General features: G+C 42.8%; 3 protein-coding genes across 12 annotated transcripts; 1 reads left to right on the forward strand and 2 right to left on the reverse strand.

Annotated features, from left to right (window-relative positions):
• Window positions 1-1,053: 1,053 nt before the first annotated feature.
• On the reverse strand, window positions 1,054-8,078 carry LOC148400671 (protein phosphatase 1 regulatory subunit 3E). Of its 4 annotated transcripts, XR_015857488.1 has the most exons (4): window positions 7,638-8,078; window positions 7,403-7,457; window positions 6,625-6,761; window positions 5,560-6,014 (listed from the first exon to the last, which is right to left on the reverse strand). XR_015857488.1 is itself a non-coding variant. In XM_088371002.1 (3 exons), exons 2-3 carry the CDS (start codon window positions 6,660-6,662, stop codon window positions 3,786-3,788), a joined length of 1,152 nt encoding a protein of 383 aa, XP_088227128.1. In that variant the 5' UTR covers window positions 6,663-6,761; window positions 7,638-7,902; the 3' UTR covers window positions 1,054-3,785. The 4 variants fall into 4 exon arrangements, 3 of the variants coding, with proteins under 3 accessions (XP_088227128.1, XP_088227129.1, XP_088227130.1); XM_088371002.1 differs by lacking the exons at window positions 5,560-6,014; window positions 7,403-7,457 and adding an exon at window positions 1,054-4,899 and having other exon boundaries at window positions 7,638-7,902; XM_088371003.1 differs by lacking the exons at window positions 5,560-6,014; window positions 7,638-8,078 and adding an exon at window positions 1,054-4,899.
• Window positions 4,538-10,360, forward strand: c3h16orf46 (chromosome 3 C16orf46 homolog). 5 transcript variants are annotated; one of them, XM_088371007.1, is made up of 3 exons: window positions 4,538-4,686; window positions 8,590-8,769; window positions 8,855-10,360. In XM_088371007.1, the coding sequence occupies exons 1-3, from the start codon at window positions 4,678-4,680 to the stop codon at window positions 9,284-9,286; spliced, it is 621 nt and encodes a 206-aa protein (XP_088227133.1). In that variant the 5' UTR covers window positions 4,538-4,677; the 3' UTR covers window positions 9,287-10,360. The 5 variants fall into 5 exon arrangements, with proteins under 5 accessions (XP_088227133.1, XP_088227136.1, XP_088227135.1 ...); XM_088371010.1 differs by lacking the exon at window positions 4,538-4,686 and adding an exon at window positions 5,253-5,409; XM_088371009.1 differs by lacking the exon at window positions 4,538-4,686 and adding an exon at window positions 5,341-5,506.
• On the reverse strand, window positions 9,775-15,237 carry atmin (ATM interactor). Of its 3 annotated transcripts, none has more exons than XM_088370995.1 (4): window positions 14,946-15,237; window positions 13,409-13,534; window positions 13,090-13,289; window positions 9,775-13,000 (listed from the first exon to the last, which is right to left on the reverse strand). In XM_088370995.1, exons 1-4 carry the CDS (start codon window positions 15,177-15,179, stop codon window positions 11,245-11,247), a joined length of 2,316 nt encoding a protein of 771 aa, XP_088227121.1. In that variant the 5' UTR covers window positions 15,180-15,237; the 3' UTR covers window positions 9,775-11,244. The 3 variants fall into 3 exon arrangements, with proteins under 3 accessions (XP_088227121.1, XP_088227122.1, XP_088227123.1); XM_088370996.1 differs by lacking the exon at window positions 14,946-15,237 and adding an exon at window positions 14,305-14,851; XM_088370997.1 differs by lacking the exon at window positions 14,946-15,237 and adding an exon at window positions 14,419-14,849.
• Between the last annotated feature and the right edge of the window lie 123 nt (window positions 15,238-15,360).

A 15,360-nucleotide genomic window follows, 5' to 3' on the forward strand; every position in this document is an offset into this window, starting at 1 on the left:
ATTTGACAAAAAAAACACGAGAAATAAGGTTGTAAACCACCAGTGTTTCACATGAAATACTCAACATTTAGTTTTAGACCATTGTTAGTGGTGTTTGCACAGAAAAAAAAATGTGTATCTTTCTTCTTCAATTTCTACTTGAGACTTTTTCCAAATATTTGCGTTACAACGCCAAAGCACGATTCGGTAAACAAAGAGCCATCCAGAACCCTATCGATGTTCTAATCTTGTCTAACGATTGCCCTACTTTCACATTTTCTGGTTATGAGCCATCTTTTGTTTGACTTTTTGCACAGCACTGTCATCATGCATAAGTGCTTTTCAGCTCTGAAGTTTTCCAAAATATCACAGCAGAAGCACTAGAAAAATTTGCTAAACATTAAATGTGAAAGGGTGATAATGGGGCTACTTGAAACACTTACAAATTTTTCATTTTGAAAAAGGTTAATGGAACTAGTTGCAACTTGCACAAACTTATTTCGCATTATTTATGTATTGATATACAATAAATAACAATGGTGAACAATATATCATTTGTATTGTTAGATTTCCTCACCCAATTAGACTCAATATGAGAATCGTTAAGGTATAGGATTAAAACATCCATAATGAAGAAGTAGCTATTTTCTTAACTCTAATCCCTAGATGTGACTGTTTGTCCTAACACACCGTACTTACATCCTTTTTATGTTTTTATATATCACGGTATTTCGCACATGACGCATTTGGCAGGCTTGTCTGATTGGGAGTATTGATTTGATAAACATAGACACCTCTTGTGTCTGACTAAAAAAAAAAAAAAAAAGGGAGGGGCGGTGCATCAGTCCCAGTCCGGCGTCATTTCAAGGACAAGTCTGCAGCCATGTCGGCAATGGCGAGAGCGACATCACACTGCAGTGCATGTGCAGCTTTTCCGAAGGGGACCAGCAGCTTTGAAAAATGAGGCGCTCAAATGACCAGATAGGATCACATTTGCAGCTCTGAGGTCTCTCACCACTCGTACCACAATATCATAATGTGTGTTAAAAAAAAAAAAAAAGACTGCCAAAAGTATTTGTTTCAACAATTTTATTGAGCATTTATTTAATAAAATAGTGGTCCTATGATTAAATCAACAGAAAAATAAAGGTTTGTTTTTAGTTGTGCATGCAGACAAAGATGATTTAACATTCAGAGGGGACAGTACAGGTTAAGGACATTGCAGATGACATTAAAATGCTTGATGGGAAAATAATCTCTGGCATACAGTTTTCCATATTTGACTCCAAAAAGACTCTAGGCATTACTCAGTGAGAGAACACAGCAGTGAATTCTGAAGTTATTTTCGCAACAAAAACTATTTCCACATGTACATCCTGTCAACTCTCTCGTTCCCTTTCCTCTGTCAAAGTGCAATAAAGTGGCACCGAGTCAACTCACCCAGTAGCAGCTACAATCACAAGTCGCTCGCGCTCATTTCAATATACCAACGTGCTTTTGACGATTGTCAACGAACATGTTTCCAACCATTGCCAATCACATTTTCTTCACAATTAAGCACTTACGACCTTCCACCTGGTAAACCTTTTAAACTAAGGCGGTATGCGCACACTTGAAACAGTGCAAACGATCTCAGTTCTGTGACGTTGTAAATTTCACATTTTCCCTAATACACATTTTGCTTTTTAATATTTTAAGATCCGATTATGTGCTTTCAAGTTGCTGTTTTTTATATTTCAACATCACGGGACAAAAACTGGACCAGTTGCATCTCTGCAACCTACTTTTAAGATACACATTACAATGAAGACATTCAATATGAGACATTGACACTTACAATACAGTACATTGTTACATAGATCACTATCAGTGAACTCTGATGAGAAGCATTACATAAAGAGTTAAATGAAAATCGGAATCTGACAACAGCCCTTCATCAGGGATTCAACAATAAGAACAGCTGGCAAACATGGATGGTGCCATGTAGAAACAAAAATTGTCCCAGTACCGCTAACAACTGCATAAAGTTGAATTTATTTAGACTACTAAATCAACTATGTTACCTCTTGTGTTGCTATACTGATGCATCCGTTCTTAACTGTTGATATTTTCCTTTATGGATACTTAAGCAGTCTCTAAAAACTAACACCATCGCCCGACATGTAAGTCACATTTGAATGAGACAGAGCTCAGAGCAAATTAACGCTATGCATAGACAAATGTCAACTCCGGCAGCCGAGCTCTTATTTAAGCAGGCCTACATTGAACCATCAAACATTTTGATTCTGAGATTGATTGGGCGCTTTACAGGGGAAGTACTTCAAAAGCTAAGTGCTTACTGGAAAACTTTTTGACTTGTAGACATCAGCCGGATTGCATCATTAAATCGAGAGCTCCCTTCTGAGACTACTGTAATGTAAACAAAGCGATGTTCAGAATGAAGCCAGAGAGGATTCAGAAGTGTTCAGATTAGTAGTCGCATCAACACACAAAATAAAAACACACCAAATGTGAGCAACACCAAAACCAATACAGTGTGAGAGCAGAGTCAATTATCGATAAGAAGCTTCATTCGGAAGACAACTAACAAGTGAATAGAAAACTCATTTATAAAAACCAGGGTTTGCCAAACTTCTTCCAAATGTATTGGGTCACTCAGAGTTAAAATGCAGAAAGGAAATTATATTAATCATCAAGTTGTAGGACCATTAATTGGAGGATTAGAAGTCCTCTGTAGTAGTAATAAAAATGTTTTTTGTCACAGGTTTGTGCATCATGTCACTGTTTTGATAAGGCTGACATGTTTGAGTCAGCTTGATCAAAGGGGAGCCATATTTGTAATTTGGAATGAGAGTTGAAAAGTTTGGGACACCCGGATAAAAATGTCAGCGGCGCAGATAATATTGGAAAGCACTTCAATAGCGACAGTAGACATAGCAGTTCTAAACAATGATTTTCATACTTGCTTACTTCTATAGACAACATTGCAAAGAACATCACCAGTGAAAAAGAGCTTTGAAAGGGAAAATATTTGTTTTGAAAAATAGCAATCTTTTCAATAACGTTCAAAAGATAGGAATTTTATGCTCTACTCTTGCAACAATTTCAAAAGGGAATGAGTTAATAAACAATAAGATCTCAGTGTTTTAGATACAATCTAGTCTATGAATATAATGACCAAAATTAGGATATTGGGGATCCATCCGTTTGAGTTGTACTGCAACAATGTAATCACCGGAAATATATTTGCTTAGCAGAATTTAAACTGCTCTGCTTCCATGCGTTATAAAGGCATTAATGGTATCACATAATAGATGAATGAGCTACAGTATATTCTAATAACTTTGGAAGATAGTGGTAGACAACCTCTTATCACCCAAGCCCATTCACGCAAGCTACACTTTCAAGGCAGCGCCACCACATTGTGCGTTTCCTGCCTATTAATAAGCCATATTATTGTTGCCGTGCAAAAAAAAAAAAAAAAATACAAGAATAAACTGGCACCTCACCATAACAATTAATGTTGTGGCATCTCCTGCAAAAAAAGCAATGATGCCCGAGGTCGGAATGGCCCGGCACGTTTCCCTCCGTCACGTGTTTGCATGTTACATAATGTGGATGTGCCCTCCAAAGGGCACCGAGCTGTACAGAGCCCTGACATCAAGGCAAATTACCCTCAGCGGGCACCTCAAACGCTCACGCTACATTTCATGGCATTTCCCCCCACGCATGAACACGGTTAGTGATTTTAAACGGCACCCGGGGGTTCAATGTACGCACAAATTACGCACGCGTTGGAAGTGAGCTTATATAAAGTGGATCCATCCGTTTTCCCATTCCTTCGGTGGAGACATCTTGAACCGGTGACGCCGCACTTTGTAGTTATTCCCGTTGTTATTATCCCAAAAGTCCTCTCCGTCGACCGTGTATTTTATGGCGAACTGCAGCGTGCCCCCGTTCTCCATGTAGGTAGGCATGACCACCTTGAAGGAGAAACGATCGGTGGCACCGTCGCTCGAGTGGGGCACATAGGATGCCAAACTGTCCATAAAGGTGATCCAGTTGTTGAGTGAGTAGCGCAAAGAGACGCTCTTCTCGAAGGCCAGGTTCAAGACGCGCACAAAGCCCGACAGGGTGAAGTCGTCCGTCTCCACGCTCTCCAGCATCACTTTCACCTCCCGCACTTTCTGCTCGAAACCGGGCAGGGTGCCCGGGCAGGTGAACTGCAACTCCATGAACACAGACTGCGCGAGGGGTCGGGGGAATTTTGTAGTAGCCATGTGGTTATTAAAGTCCGTGGATTTGGGTAACTTGGCCAAAATGCGCTCCGGCACCTCCGGCTCGTCCGAGTCGTCAAAGTGCTTCACGGAGATGAGCTCGAGACCCAAAGAGTCCGCGAAGCGCACCTTTTTCTGACTTGTTGGACTTCTGCTGCGGGAGATTTCCAACTTGGCCCTCTCGGTGGGAGTGGGAAGAGACTTGCACCTCCGGCGCAGGCTTGGACTCTGCGGGGGCTTAAGGAAAGTCTCCCGGCCCCGCGGCCTCTCGTCCACTACGGGGCTCTCGGCTGGCTCGCAGGTGCCGTTCATGATGTCAAAATCGTCCCCATCGTCGAGACGAGGGTTCGCCGCGGCCAGGCTTCCGAAGAGCCCGGCGATGCAGCTGTAGTTCCTGGGCAGGCAGGTCTTCGGCGGCAGCATGTCCACGGTAGGGCGCGCACGCTCTGCTTCCATACAACGGCGCAGCCCCTGCACTGCAGAGCCGAACTCGGTGGTCGTGTGGAGACCGGCGACTGGGGAAACCAAACCGTCAGGTGTCAGTGTCCCACTCGCGGATTGGCGCCGTCGCTGCGTCACTTCGACTTCTGAGTCCGGGACCAATTGACGCGGGTGTTGCTGAGCGCCGATTATTTCATCAAATCTGTCAGTTTAAACGTATAAAGAGGGGGTGGTAAGAAAACGGCGCTTCACACTTGATAGTTGTAAATTCATAACACTTCCACCGGGTAAAGACCGCCCTCTTGCGTGTGTTGTCTATATGACGTAAAAACAGTGGCGTGGTTTAAATGTGATGTCTACGTGCAGATCTGAACGTTACATCGCTGGAGATGAGATGGTTCTCAAATTGAGGTTATAACGCCATAATTCACGTGCAATTAAGTACCTTTAACGTTACCACACTAGTATCCTTAAAGCGTTCAGGCTTTCGTCCGTACTGCTCCGCTACAAAGGTATTTAACATAAAGCAATTGTCAATCCGCCGTCCGTGATCGAACAGGCTGCAGCAGGGAAACCTCCGCCCGGCCCATTTTTTTGCGTCACAGACTGCAAGGGGTGTTGCCATGGCGACCGCGTCGCTCACCGACAAGCCGTCACTTCGCCCCACAGTGGATTGAAAGGGAACTCATTCAGTCAAGAACGACAGCTTGAGGTGAATACAAATTATATTATAGTAGTGGCTATACAAGCGTGTCTGACAAGGAAACAGCAATCTGCATGCCACGGGGATTGTGAATTTGCGCAGACTGGTAAGGCGACATTCCAATGGCACTTCCTCGTGTTTCCTTTCGTACCTGTTGTCCATGAAGGAGGGGTGGGGGGGCCATGTTTGAAATAATAGGTAAACAGCAATGCTAACTTTAGCTTATAGATCTTTTTCTTTTATGTTGAGCGACGCCAGAAATTGGAGCAAACAGAAATTGGAGAAAGGACTTTTTCCTTTGGATTGCAGTGAATGGCTCCTGTATCACACTACTAATTCATGGGAACATGAAGCAATTCATGCAATTTAAAGTTCACTAAGACTCAAATTTATGGACCGACCCAGCAATTGGGGTTGGATAGAATGCTGAAGGTTTTGCAGAAGAAAGTTATTCAGATACTTTGTAGGTTAATACTGTTTAAGGGTCTGTACAGGGTTTCTATTTGACTAACATGTTTCTGCAACTACTGTTTCCTTCATCAGAGGGCCACGAGGTTACTTTGACGCATCTTCTTCATCCGTTTTATGCCATCAGACGAAGGCGACGGCAGTAGCTGAAACATGCAAGGAAAATAAAACCTCTTTCGGTCATATACAACCAACGGCAACCTTATTACGTCAAGTAACAACACGAAACCCGTTACACTCGGTAGGTTAAATCTAAAGCTGACAAAGCATCATAAAACATAATGAAGTGGGTAAGCCCATTCATGATACATTTAAAGCTATCAAAATCATGTAGACTGCTCATGTAGGGCCAAAGGCTCAAAAGAGACATCTCTATGGTGGCAGTTAAGGTAGTGGGAAAAGTTCTACAACATGAATCATTAAATAGACAGGCAAAGTGCTCGGCCAGAAGGAAGATTGAAAGCCTCAGTAAGAGCAGTCAATAAAACGGTTTGGAAAAGGGTCAGCCTCATTGAAAGTGGTAAGGCCGAACATTGTCCAGTTAGAATCGTGCTTGAAATGGGAGAAACGTGGCGTCCCTGTATAACATTTGCCCCTTGACTGTATTATCTTTTTAAGAAACTGTAATTGGCCTATCTCAAGTGTTGAGCTTGCACCTGAGCTCCTTTTTCTCACACAATCATTCTGAAATAAGTGCTATTCCATTCTTTGTCATTTCACATTACACTTTGCCTGCTTTCCAATACACCCACTTACCTCCTCTTCTGCTTACAACTTTGCTTGCTTTCCATCATCCTCAACTTCCTTGATCTGTCTGGCCAACAGCTTTAAAATCACAAATTCTGCTCTGCCTGGTTTCAACATTTCACATCAGCTGTGATCACGTCTGAGAACTAGGGATATATTGTTACAATTAAAAAAAAAAACACTATCAATACCCCCCCAAACTAAATACAAGCCAATTGGTGTTTTATTGTTTCAGGGAACCCTGGGAAACATGTCACATTGAAATGTTTAGTTGCAACAATCCACACTCCCATTTGTAAAACTTTCATATGGAATTTATTTCCTCCAATTGGAAGAAATAAGACTTCAAGAGGTTACACTCGTGTGCTGCTCGAGCTCATCAGGAACATCATTATCTAAGTTCATGTTATTTGTCTAAAAATGATCAGTTGTCAGTTATAAAATAAATCTTCATTTGTCAGTCTTGACAAATGATGTACAATGACGAGCAAACAATTAAATGCTCTTATATTAGACAGTAGAAGGTGCAATTTAATCTGTGCATCCACCTGTTGCCCTTCATACAAACAGGCATGGCGAGCCAATCCTCTTGGTGCTCAATTCAACAGGCCCAGATTTAACATGTAAACTGGGATAAGACTAACATTATTTCAGTAGTCATACTTTTTTTTGTTTGGTAGTGTGACGAGATTTTTTTTTTCCTTGGCACAATAAAGACTCAGAAACACTTACCTGCACAACTACCAAATAAAATTAATACATTTTTGTTTGGATGTACTGCACTTACAAATTGCAATTCTTTCATAAATTGTGAGCAAATGCTGATAAATTGTGCCATTGATCTAAAATACAGAGAAAGGAAAATTGTTTGGACTGGTTGAAGTAACCCACCCAAACAAAACTTTTTTTTTTTTTTAAATTGCGTTGGAATCCAATGCTTCAATAATCATCTAAAGCACAAAAGAAGCTTTCCTTGAAACTAATGATATTACTCTAAGGAAATTGTAAACTTGTGCACTTACCAGGATGTGAAAAAGTGGAATCCGCCTTCAAATACGTGAAAGGTGTGAAACGGAACATTCACGCGCGTTATTGCAGCTATCCAAACAAATGGACCTTGCAGACATTAGATTCGAATATAATTCGCAATGAGACAACTTTCGAAAGACAATCCATTTGCAAGTGACCAAGTAGCACAACTGCTTTTTTGCTCGCGTTTAAAAGCAAGCGTTTTATCACGCAACCGTGTTTGCCGGTGTCACGCCATATTTGGCGACTTGAGATCGACGAACACCCGGCGAAATTTAAGCATGACGTCACGGCGTTTTAACGTAGCGTTTAAAGCACAATACGTCATCACGGCCATTATCACCCTCTGACGTATGTATGAATGCATCCACCGTGTGACCGGCTCTTGTCAACGTGAACAGGATATGATGACTGCGATTGCATGTAAATGTTCAAGGTGCATGTCTGCATGAATGGTAATTGCACAGACTCGAGATGCTTATCATCTGATGATGTTCACGTGAGCTGCAAATTAAAATTTATGTATTTGTGCATGCATTCGTTAAAGTTTTATAGAAAGTACAGAAAAAGTTCTGCAATTCATTCAATGCACGTGTTTTATAATGTCTACTTTACCTGAAATGACCTTAGTGTTATGGGCATTTTTTTCATTTATTCATTTAAGTGTTTTAAATGTTTTTGACAACCACTAGATCTTGATAATGTCAGTAGAAATCAGGATTTAAAGATATATTGAAATAAGCAAACTTAAGTTTTTCTTATATGCTTGCTGGGTGGAAGACAATGGTAAAGAAAACAACCCCAGATCCCACAAATGTTTCTTTTTCTTCATAAATGTTTAGTAATCACATTTTTATTTGACATATTGTTTAAAATCTGCGGTATTTATTTGGTAAGCAACCATTTTAATTTATTTTTTCAATCACCTTTGTGTCTCACATAAAGGACCCTACAGCAATGGATGGATCAGATGAAGAAACCCCTGATCAAGATGACGCCATTGAGGAGCAGCTTTACAAAGCACAAAGGATGCACGTCGATGTCTTGCTCGAGATGAGTGAGGAGGCTTTTTTAAAAGAACTGGAGCCACACGAGTATCATTGCTACTGCGGTTGGGAAGAGGCCGTGAGTGCTTTTCAATTCTTAAGTCAATTGCGACTGTAGTTCTGATGACGGTTATATCAAAACATTACATTTTGTTTTGCGGTAGGTGCGGGGCTGGGACAGAGTTGCTCCAGTTAGCTGCATTATTCTTCCGCAAAAGAAAGACAAGAAACCAAAGCTGCGTAAGGAGACAACAGACAACCCGCCCTCCTCGCACGCGGAGACATTTCATGGCGACACAATAGCCATCAGTGGAGAGCATTGTAGCGAATCCCAATCAAGCCCTCATTACTTTAAAAAATCCACATCGTCAAGTCAGAAGCCGGATTCCCCAGAATGCCATGCACTGGATGGCGCAGAAGAAGACTTGTCACATCTTCTACATGAAGAGAGGGGGCATGTCAGCGGGATTCCTTTGCACCTCCAACACTTATCCCCAAATATGTCCAAGGGCAGGCCATCCAAACCCATAAAACGCCAAACCAAAAGCAAAGTTGTTCCCATCACAAACTTCACATTTTTACCTCCAATAAAATGACGGACCAACCAAGTCAGCTCTATATGCCATAAATAGCTCAGGAACATTTATAAGAAGTGTGGACTTCAAAATAAAACCAAAGATGTCAGCAAGTTTTTTTTTTTTTTTTAAACAAGGATTCACATGCCAATGTTTCTGAGCTTTTTACACCTAAAAAAAACCCCAGTTACAATATGATTTGGACTGTCACTTAGCAGCACCAATGTTTCCTGCCCACGCATAATAAACTATAAAGACTGATTTGGGATTGTCGTTAACAGCTAAGCCCCCGTGCTTTGTCAGTTTAATTAGAACGCAACATCAAAATGGATATGAGCTCTTGTCAGACCACCCCATCACAGCAAGTCTCTTAGTTGAGAACCATTATGGACATCTTTTCTTCAAAAGCGTTCAGAATGTCTCCTGAAAAATGTCAAATGCTTATTTTAACTTGTTTTAATCTAAAGAGCACATAAGGCAATTTCTATAGTTTAAAATGAGGACAGCTATTCCATTTCAGCAGTTTATTAAGAACTTCAGTTGTTAAGCTGCAACATGTAATCAAGGCAACATGTACAATTCTATACTAAACAAAGCATATTGTGCCATGAAAATACATGCAAGGAAATGCTTTGTAGTTAAGAACAAAAGTAGTAACATGAGTCTAATTGTTCTTATGCTTATGTCGAAACGCAAACTAAGTACTCAATAAAATGTGGTAATTGAATCTGCCAAGAATCATGAACATAGGAAAATAGACCATATTGGTTATGAGCTTCCAGAACTATCAAAAAAAATGTTTTCAGTCAAATACAACATTTCAAGTGAGACAGCTTAAGCCTGAACGCAAATCACGAGGTACAGCATGCAACCATAATAAAAATATGTAACCATGCAGCTATCATGAGCTCATGTCGGTCTTCCAAATAGTTCACAGTTCCAAAAAAAAATAAAAAAAAAACCACTTACGGTTAAGGCACCAAAAAGTTAAAATAATCGCTCTTTGTTTCTTACGTAGAGCTTTCAATGCTTGGCGCACCTCAGCAATTTCAGATGACACAATGGGAGGTAACTCAGTGCAACCCGGTTGATATATGTTATAATAAAAATAAAAAAAAAATGGCTTTGAATGACCAAAAAACAGTAATTCAGAATGAAAGGAATGAAATCGATCATTTTCTTAACTTTGTGCCATAAAAGCAGCTAATGTTAGTCAGCTGTGTTTGGGTACAGCCATCGAATGCTGTCAGCGTATACATTGACATCAGGCAAATGAATAAGTCAAGGATTTTATCGAAGGACAAATACAGCTGACATTTATTTTTTTCCTTGTGAAACTGCTTTATCTTTTTTTTTTTTTTTGTCCCGGCTTCAGATGGAAACCGTAACACTTGGCCGGCTCTGCAGTTGTGTGCTAACCTTCACCTTGGCTAAGCAGCCATCAAATGCATAAAAGCAAAATTAATATTTACTGAAGACAAATTGAAGGCTCATGCACATTTTAAACACACGAAACGTGACTGCACGCTTAACTTTACAGCCCAGTATTTTTATTTTTTTTTCCCCATGCAGTTGATGCTTCTCTAAATTCAGCCATTGGTATGTAAAACTGGTGTGCTAGGTTTTAATCTGCTCGGTTCAGGGCAAACACCAAAAAGGGACACTGGCTAACACTGAAATAAACACCATTTCAGACAAGACACATTATGTTACATGTATGTGCAAATAAACTGGTAAACTGTCAGGAATGGAAACATCCTGCCTACAGAGCTAATAAAGTGCACAAAGCAGTCGGGAGATTGACCCGGAAACGCTCTTGCCAAGATGAGCCGAGTGGAATGATTCAAAGACATTTTCACAGACTTCTCCCACCTTCACTGCCGCACCACTGGAGGACATCCTTCGCTCATTCCAATGATAGAGGCAGACACAGGCAATGTGTTGCAAAGATCAGGCAGCGTCCATTAAGACTAATAATGTCAACTGTTTGGTTTCTCAGGCTGTTGGAAGAGAGCGCAGAGCTCCCGGCACGTCTGCGTTTCCACTGAGCTGAACTGGGAATCCATGTTCCAAAGCAAGTCGGCCGACAAAAAGTCATCCATGACGGTCTGCGTTTCGTTGCTCGTGAGGAAGAGGTGTCCGAAGCTTTCCGCCTGGCTGGTTTGCGTCTCTGTGCTGTTTAAAAGCCTCGCCTGCTCGCCGTGACCGACGGGGGTTTGAACGGGGAGGCAGGGAGCCAATGAATGCAGGTCAGTCTGCGTTTCAGTGTCGGACGATTCCGTGCTCATAGAAAAGCTTGAATGGCGCAGAATGCTGCTCAGGGGCACGTGGCTTCCGGCGCTCAGAAGGAAGTTGAGGTCGGTTTGAGTCTGAGTATCGAACAGCTCCAAGTCACTGGCTTGGGTTCTACTTGGTCCCTCGCTTTCATCGAGCTCATCCATCAGGAAGAAGTCGGTCTGGGTCTGGATGTCTAAAGACTCCAAGGGCGCGTCACTGTTCAGGCCCTCCAGATGGCTTTCTTCTGTCTGTGTCTGAATGTGTACAGAACTGAGAAACTCTTCAAAGTCAAAGTCAATGGCGCCGTGTTGCTCCTGAACAGGACCCAGGTTGGACCCGCAGCCGGTTGCGGCAGCGGTCAGCACCTGATGGCCTGACATGCTATCAGAGAGGATGTGTTCCAAGTCATTTAATAAGGCCATGGTTTGGGTTTGGTTGTCCGCCACGTTGCTCGAGTTCAGCAAATCGGTCTGAACCCCGAAACACATGCCGCCCGCTACCTTTCCGGCCTCGTATAAACTGCTTCTCGAAGCTGTCAGAGATTCATCTACCTGTAGAGCAGTCTGGGTGGAAACACTGAGCGCATCGGCGCTGAAAAGGTCAGAGCACATGATGACTTGATCCTGAGCCTTGTCATTCGATTGCGGTGTTGTGAAGGAGGTCTGCGTCTGCCTGGTTTTGCTCGGTGGCGCGGATGAGGAAGAGGACGGGCAAACGCTTTGGTTTAAGGATTGGCAGTCGGTCTGAGCGCCTATTGTGGAGGTGGGTCGAACTCTGCTGTCAAACGTTTGGGTTTGAACACTGACCGGCAGGAGGACTTGGGCACTCACACTGATGTCCGTCTGGGAGCAGGATGACACGGAGGATTCTCCCACGGAACACAATCCAATGCCCTCCGCGACACCCAGAGGCATTTTGGAAAGGTAGGACTTGTCGGTCTGGATGTTGGTCGAGGTGCTCCTTCCTCGCTGCGTTCCCAGGACGCCAACCAGACCGTCAAGTCCAACCTGTACCCCTGTGCTGATGGGCCCCAGGCAAGAGCGAGAAGTAGGCATGCTATCCTGGAAACCCAAGCTCGTAGCATCCAGCTGTGGTACTACAGCTCCGGAGGCCTGGGGCAAAAGCTGAAGGGTGCTAACAGAGCCTTGGCTGTTGACCGCCAGCACCACCGACCTTAAAGCACCGCTTTCTGTGGATGGAAGCAGAACGGGGAGGTGGGCCAGCTGCATTACAGGAACACTGACCAATGCCATGTTGGGTTTGGGTAAAAGCTGCTTCTGGAGGCTCTTGTGGCCACTGGACATCTGACTGGCAGAGTCTGGACTGTGGATGATGTCAGAAGATGACGAATCCTCAATTAGCTCGCGGGTGGAAGGGATAATCACAGAGTCATTGATCTTAATCTTTTCAGAACCCGTGGAAAGTTTCTCCATCTTCCGCTTTTTTACAGGTGGAATTCTGAAATTAGAACAAATGCATAGATCATTAATAACAGCTACTTCTCCCATTTGAAGAGCAATAGTAAGTTCGGCAGAAAGAATGCATGCCTGTGCTCCGTAGGAATCTCATGTCCTGTCCTGAAGATATGTGACAAAAGCGCAGCCCGGCTGGCATATGGGCAGCCACAGGTACACTGGTAAGTCTTTCCGCAGTCCTCTGCGTGCCTTTTGAGGTCCCACTCGGTGCTGTAGCCATTGTTGCATTTGGAGCACTTGTGCTTCTTTTCTGCATGCATCTTCATAAAGTGCTGTGAAAACATTCATTATTTCAACGCAGCTGTCTACAAAGGATTCAGTTCCATTGCAAAAGCAAAAAAAAAAAAAAAATCAACTTTGCGATCATGCTTTAAACTTTGCAAGAGCTTACTTGTTTCACCAGGGAAAATTGGGAGAAAGGTCTTCCAGGCCCCCTGGGACAGCCTTCAATGGGACAGCAGTAAAGCTTTTTTGTGGCCTTCATGTCCTTTCTGACTGTGGGGTTTACAATACCATCCTGGGGCGACAGAGGACACATGAGACAAGTATTTTTACTTCTCTTGCAAGGATAGTCATGCCCTCTTCAGCATGAGCATGAGTGACCCGAGACTACCCAACGTCTCCAGCTCACAAGCTAACATAAGCGGGTTGTCCTGTCTTTATTGAAAGGTAATAATATGAGAAATGATCAGCATTGTGATACTCATTGCAGAAGAAAAAAACGGGTGCATTGACAACTATCAAGGCTTCACAACACGTCATGCTGCGGCCAAAATGTGGTCAAGGTCACCTCCATCTGATACAAAAGTCAGCGTCATGTTAAATAAGGGTTCCGTTATAGAGACAAGCAGATACATAGATGTTATGCAATGATCCAGTGGAGCAATAAAGGTGTTAGGATACAAACACAAAATTCTCTCTGTCGAACCTCGTGAATAATGCGCACATAAACAGAGTAATTTGTGCATCTAAAAGTGCTTGGTCATGTCAACCAGAGAACAGTTGTTGCATCTGACAAAACTGCTACTTCATTGTGGATCAGAAATAACACAATCCATGTGCCCAGTCGACACACTGATAATCTTTTTGTTTTTACCATCAGACGTTCTTTGCAAGTACAAATTGTGCCATTGTGCTCATGGGACTCTGTGATCTTTGTGGAGAAAAAAAAATACTGCACTAACACAGTTATGCCTAAAATTCAGATACAATCGCATAGCAAGCCCAGGGGTTCATCCTAAAATAATCAATTTGATAATTCAATTATTTTTCATGTGCATTCAATACCTTTAATGACACAATTTGCCACTTGCTGTCGACTGAAAAGGGCATCATTTCGAAAGTGTTTCATCCTAAGCTGCAAGTGTACTTTTCACTTCAAATATAGCCTTTAAAAACTACCTTCTAATTTTTAAAAGGCCTAATTCCCATTTTCATCAAGTCAGTGCAAACAGAGTCCTTTTGCATAACAGGCAGCACTTGGTGAAGAGACTGTGAATCACTGCCTCCTACGAATGAACCTCTGATCGTGGGTCGCCACATTCATTGCCTCCTCCACATTGTTTAACAATGAATGACTAACGCACTTGGAGAGACGAAGAATGGACTCAGAAATCAGTATGAGGACGGGGACAACACACGGCCAAAACAAAACCAAAAACAAAACACGTGAACCAAAATCACCACTCGATGAAAGAACCCAGCATTAGCATTCAAGCCAATTGCAGCTTGGTAAAGCATGTTGGAACTTCTTGTGGGTGACCAAACAGCAGTACGTCACCTCTGAAGCATCACTACATTTTGGCGACACGACGAAGTTCGTAAGGATGACTTGCGTTTTTTAGCAACGTTTTCAGTATTCCAAGCTAGGTTAGCCACATTGATCGGTTGACTCTAAGAACATTTTGGTGGTTTGTAAGCCATTGTACCTTCACTCTGTGCGACTTGACAAGATGCATGTTCAATGCAGGTGTGTTCGGGAGAATCTTGCCACATCCTGCAACGGTGCACAGGATGTTCGTCCTCACTTCTTTGGTCAGCTCCAGTATGGAAGGTTTAATTATCTCCCGAGGCTGCGACACGGGCTCTTCGTGACAACTGGGGTTGTCTTTGGTGGTGTTATCTCCGTTTTTCGTCTTGTGGCTCGCCGAAGGGGCAGCCATGTTTCTGTGTTGACAGTCACTCCCGTGTCAACGCAACGATTGAATGGGCCGTGACATAACGTCGCTCGATTGTTGACTGACAGTTGGCTCGACCAATAGAGGGACGAGACCGTGACGCACTTTATGGCTACTTCCGGTAGACGCGCTTGATTTCTGGTCTTCATAATAATGGCATAACGCG

This window comes from Syngnathus floridae, chromosome 3 (genome assembly GCF_059516105.1).
Source record: "Syngnathus floridae isolate MCC-2025c chromosome 3, RoL_Sflo_1.0, whole genome shotgun sequence".
Taxonomy (NCBI): Eukaryota; Metazoa; Chordata; class Actinopteri; order Syngnathiformes; family Syngnathidae; genus Syngnathus; species Syngnathus floridae.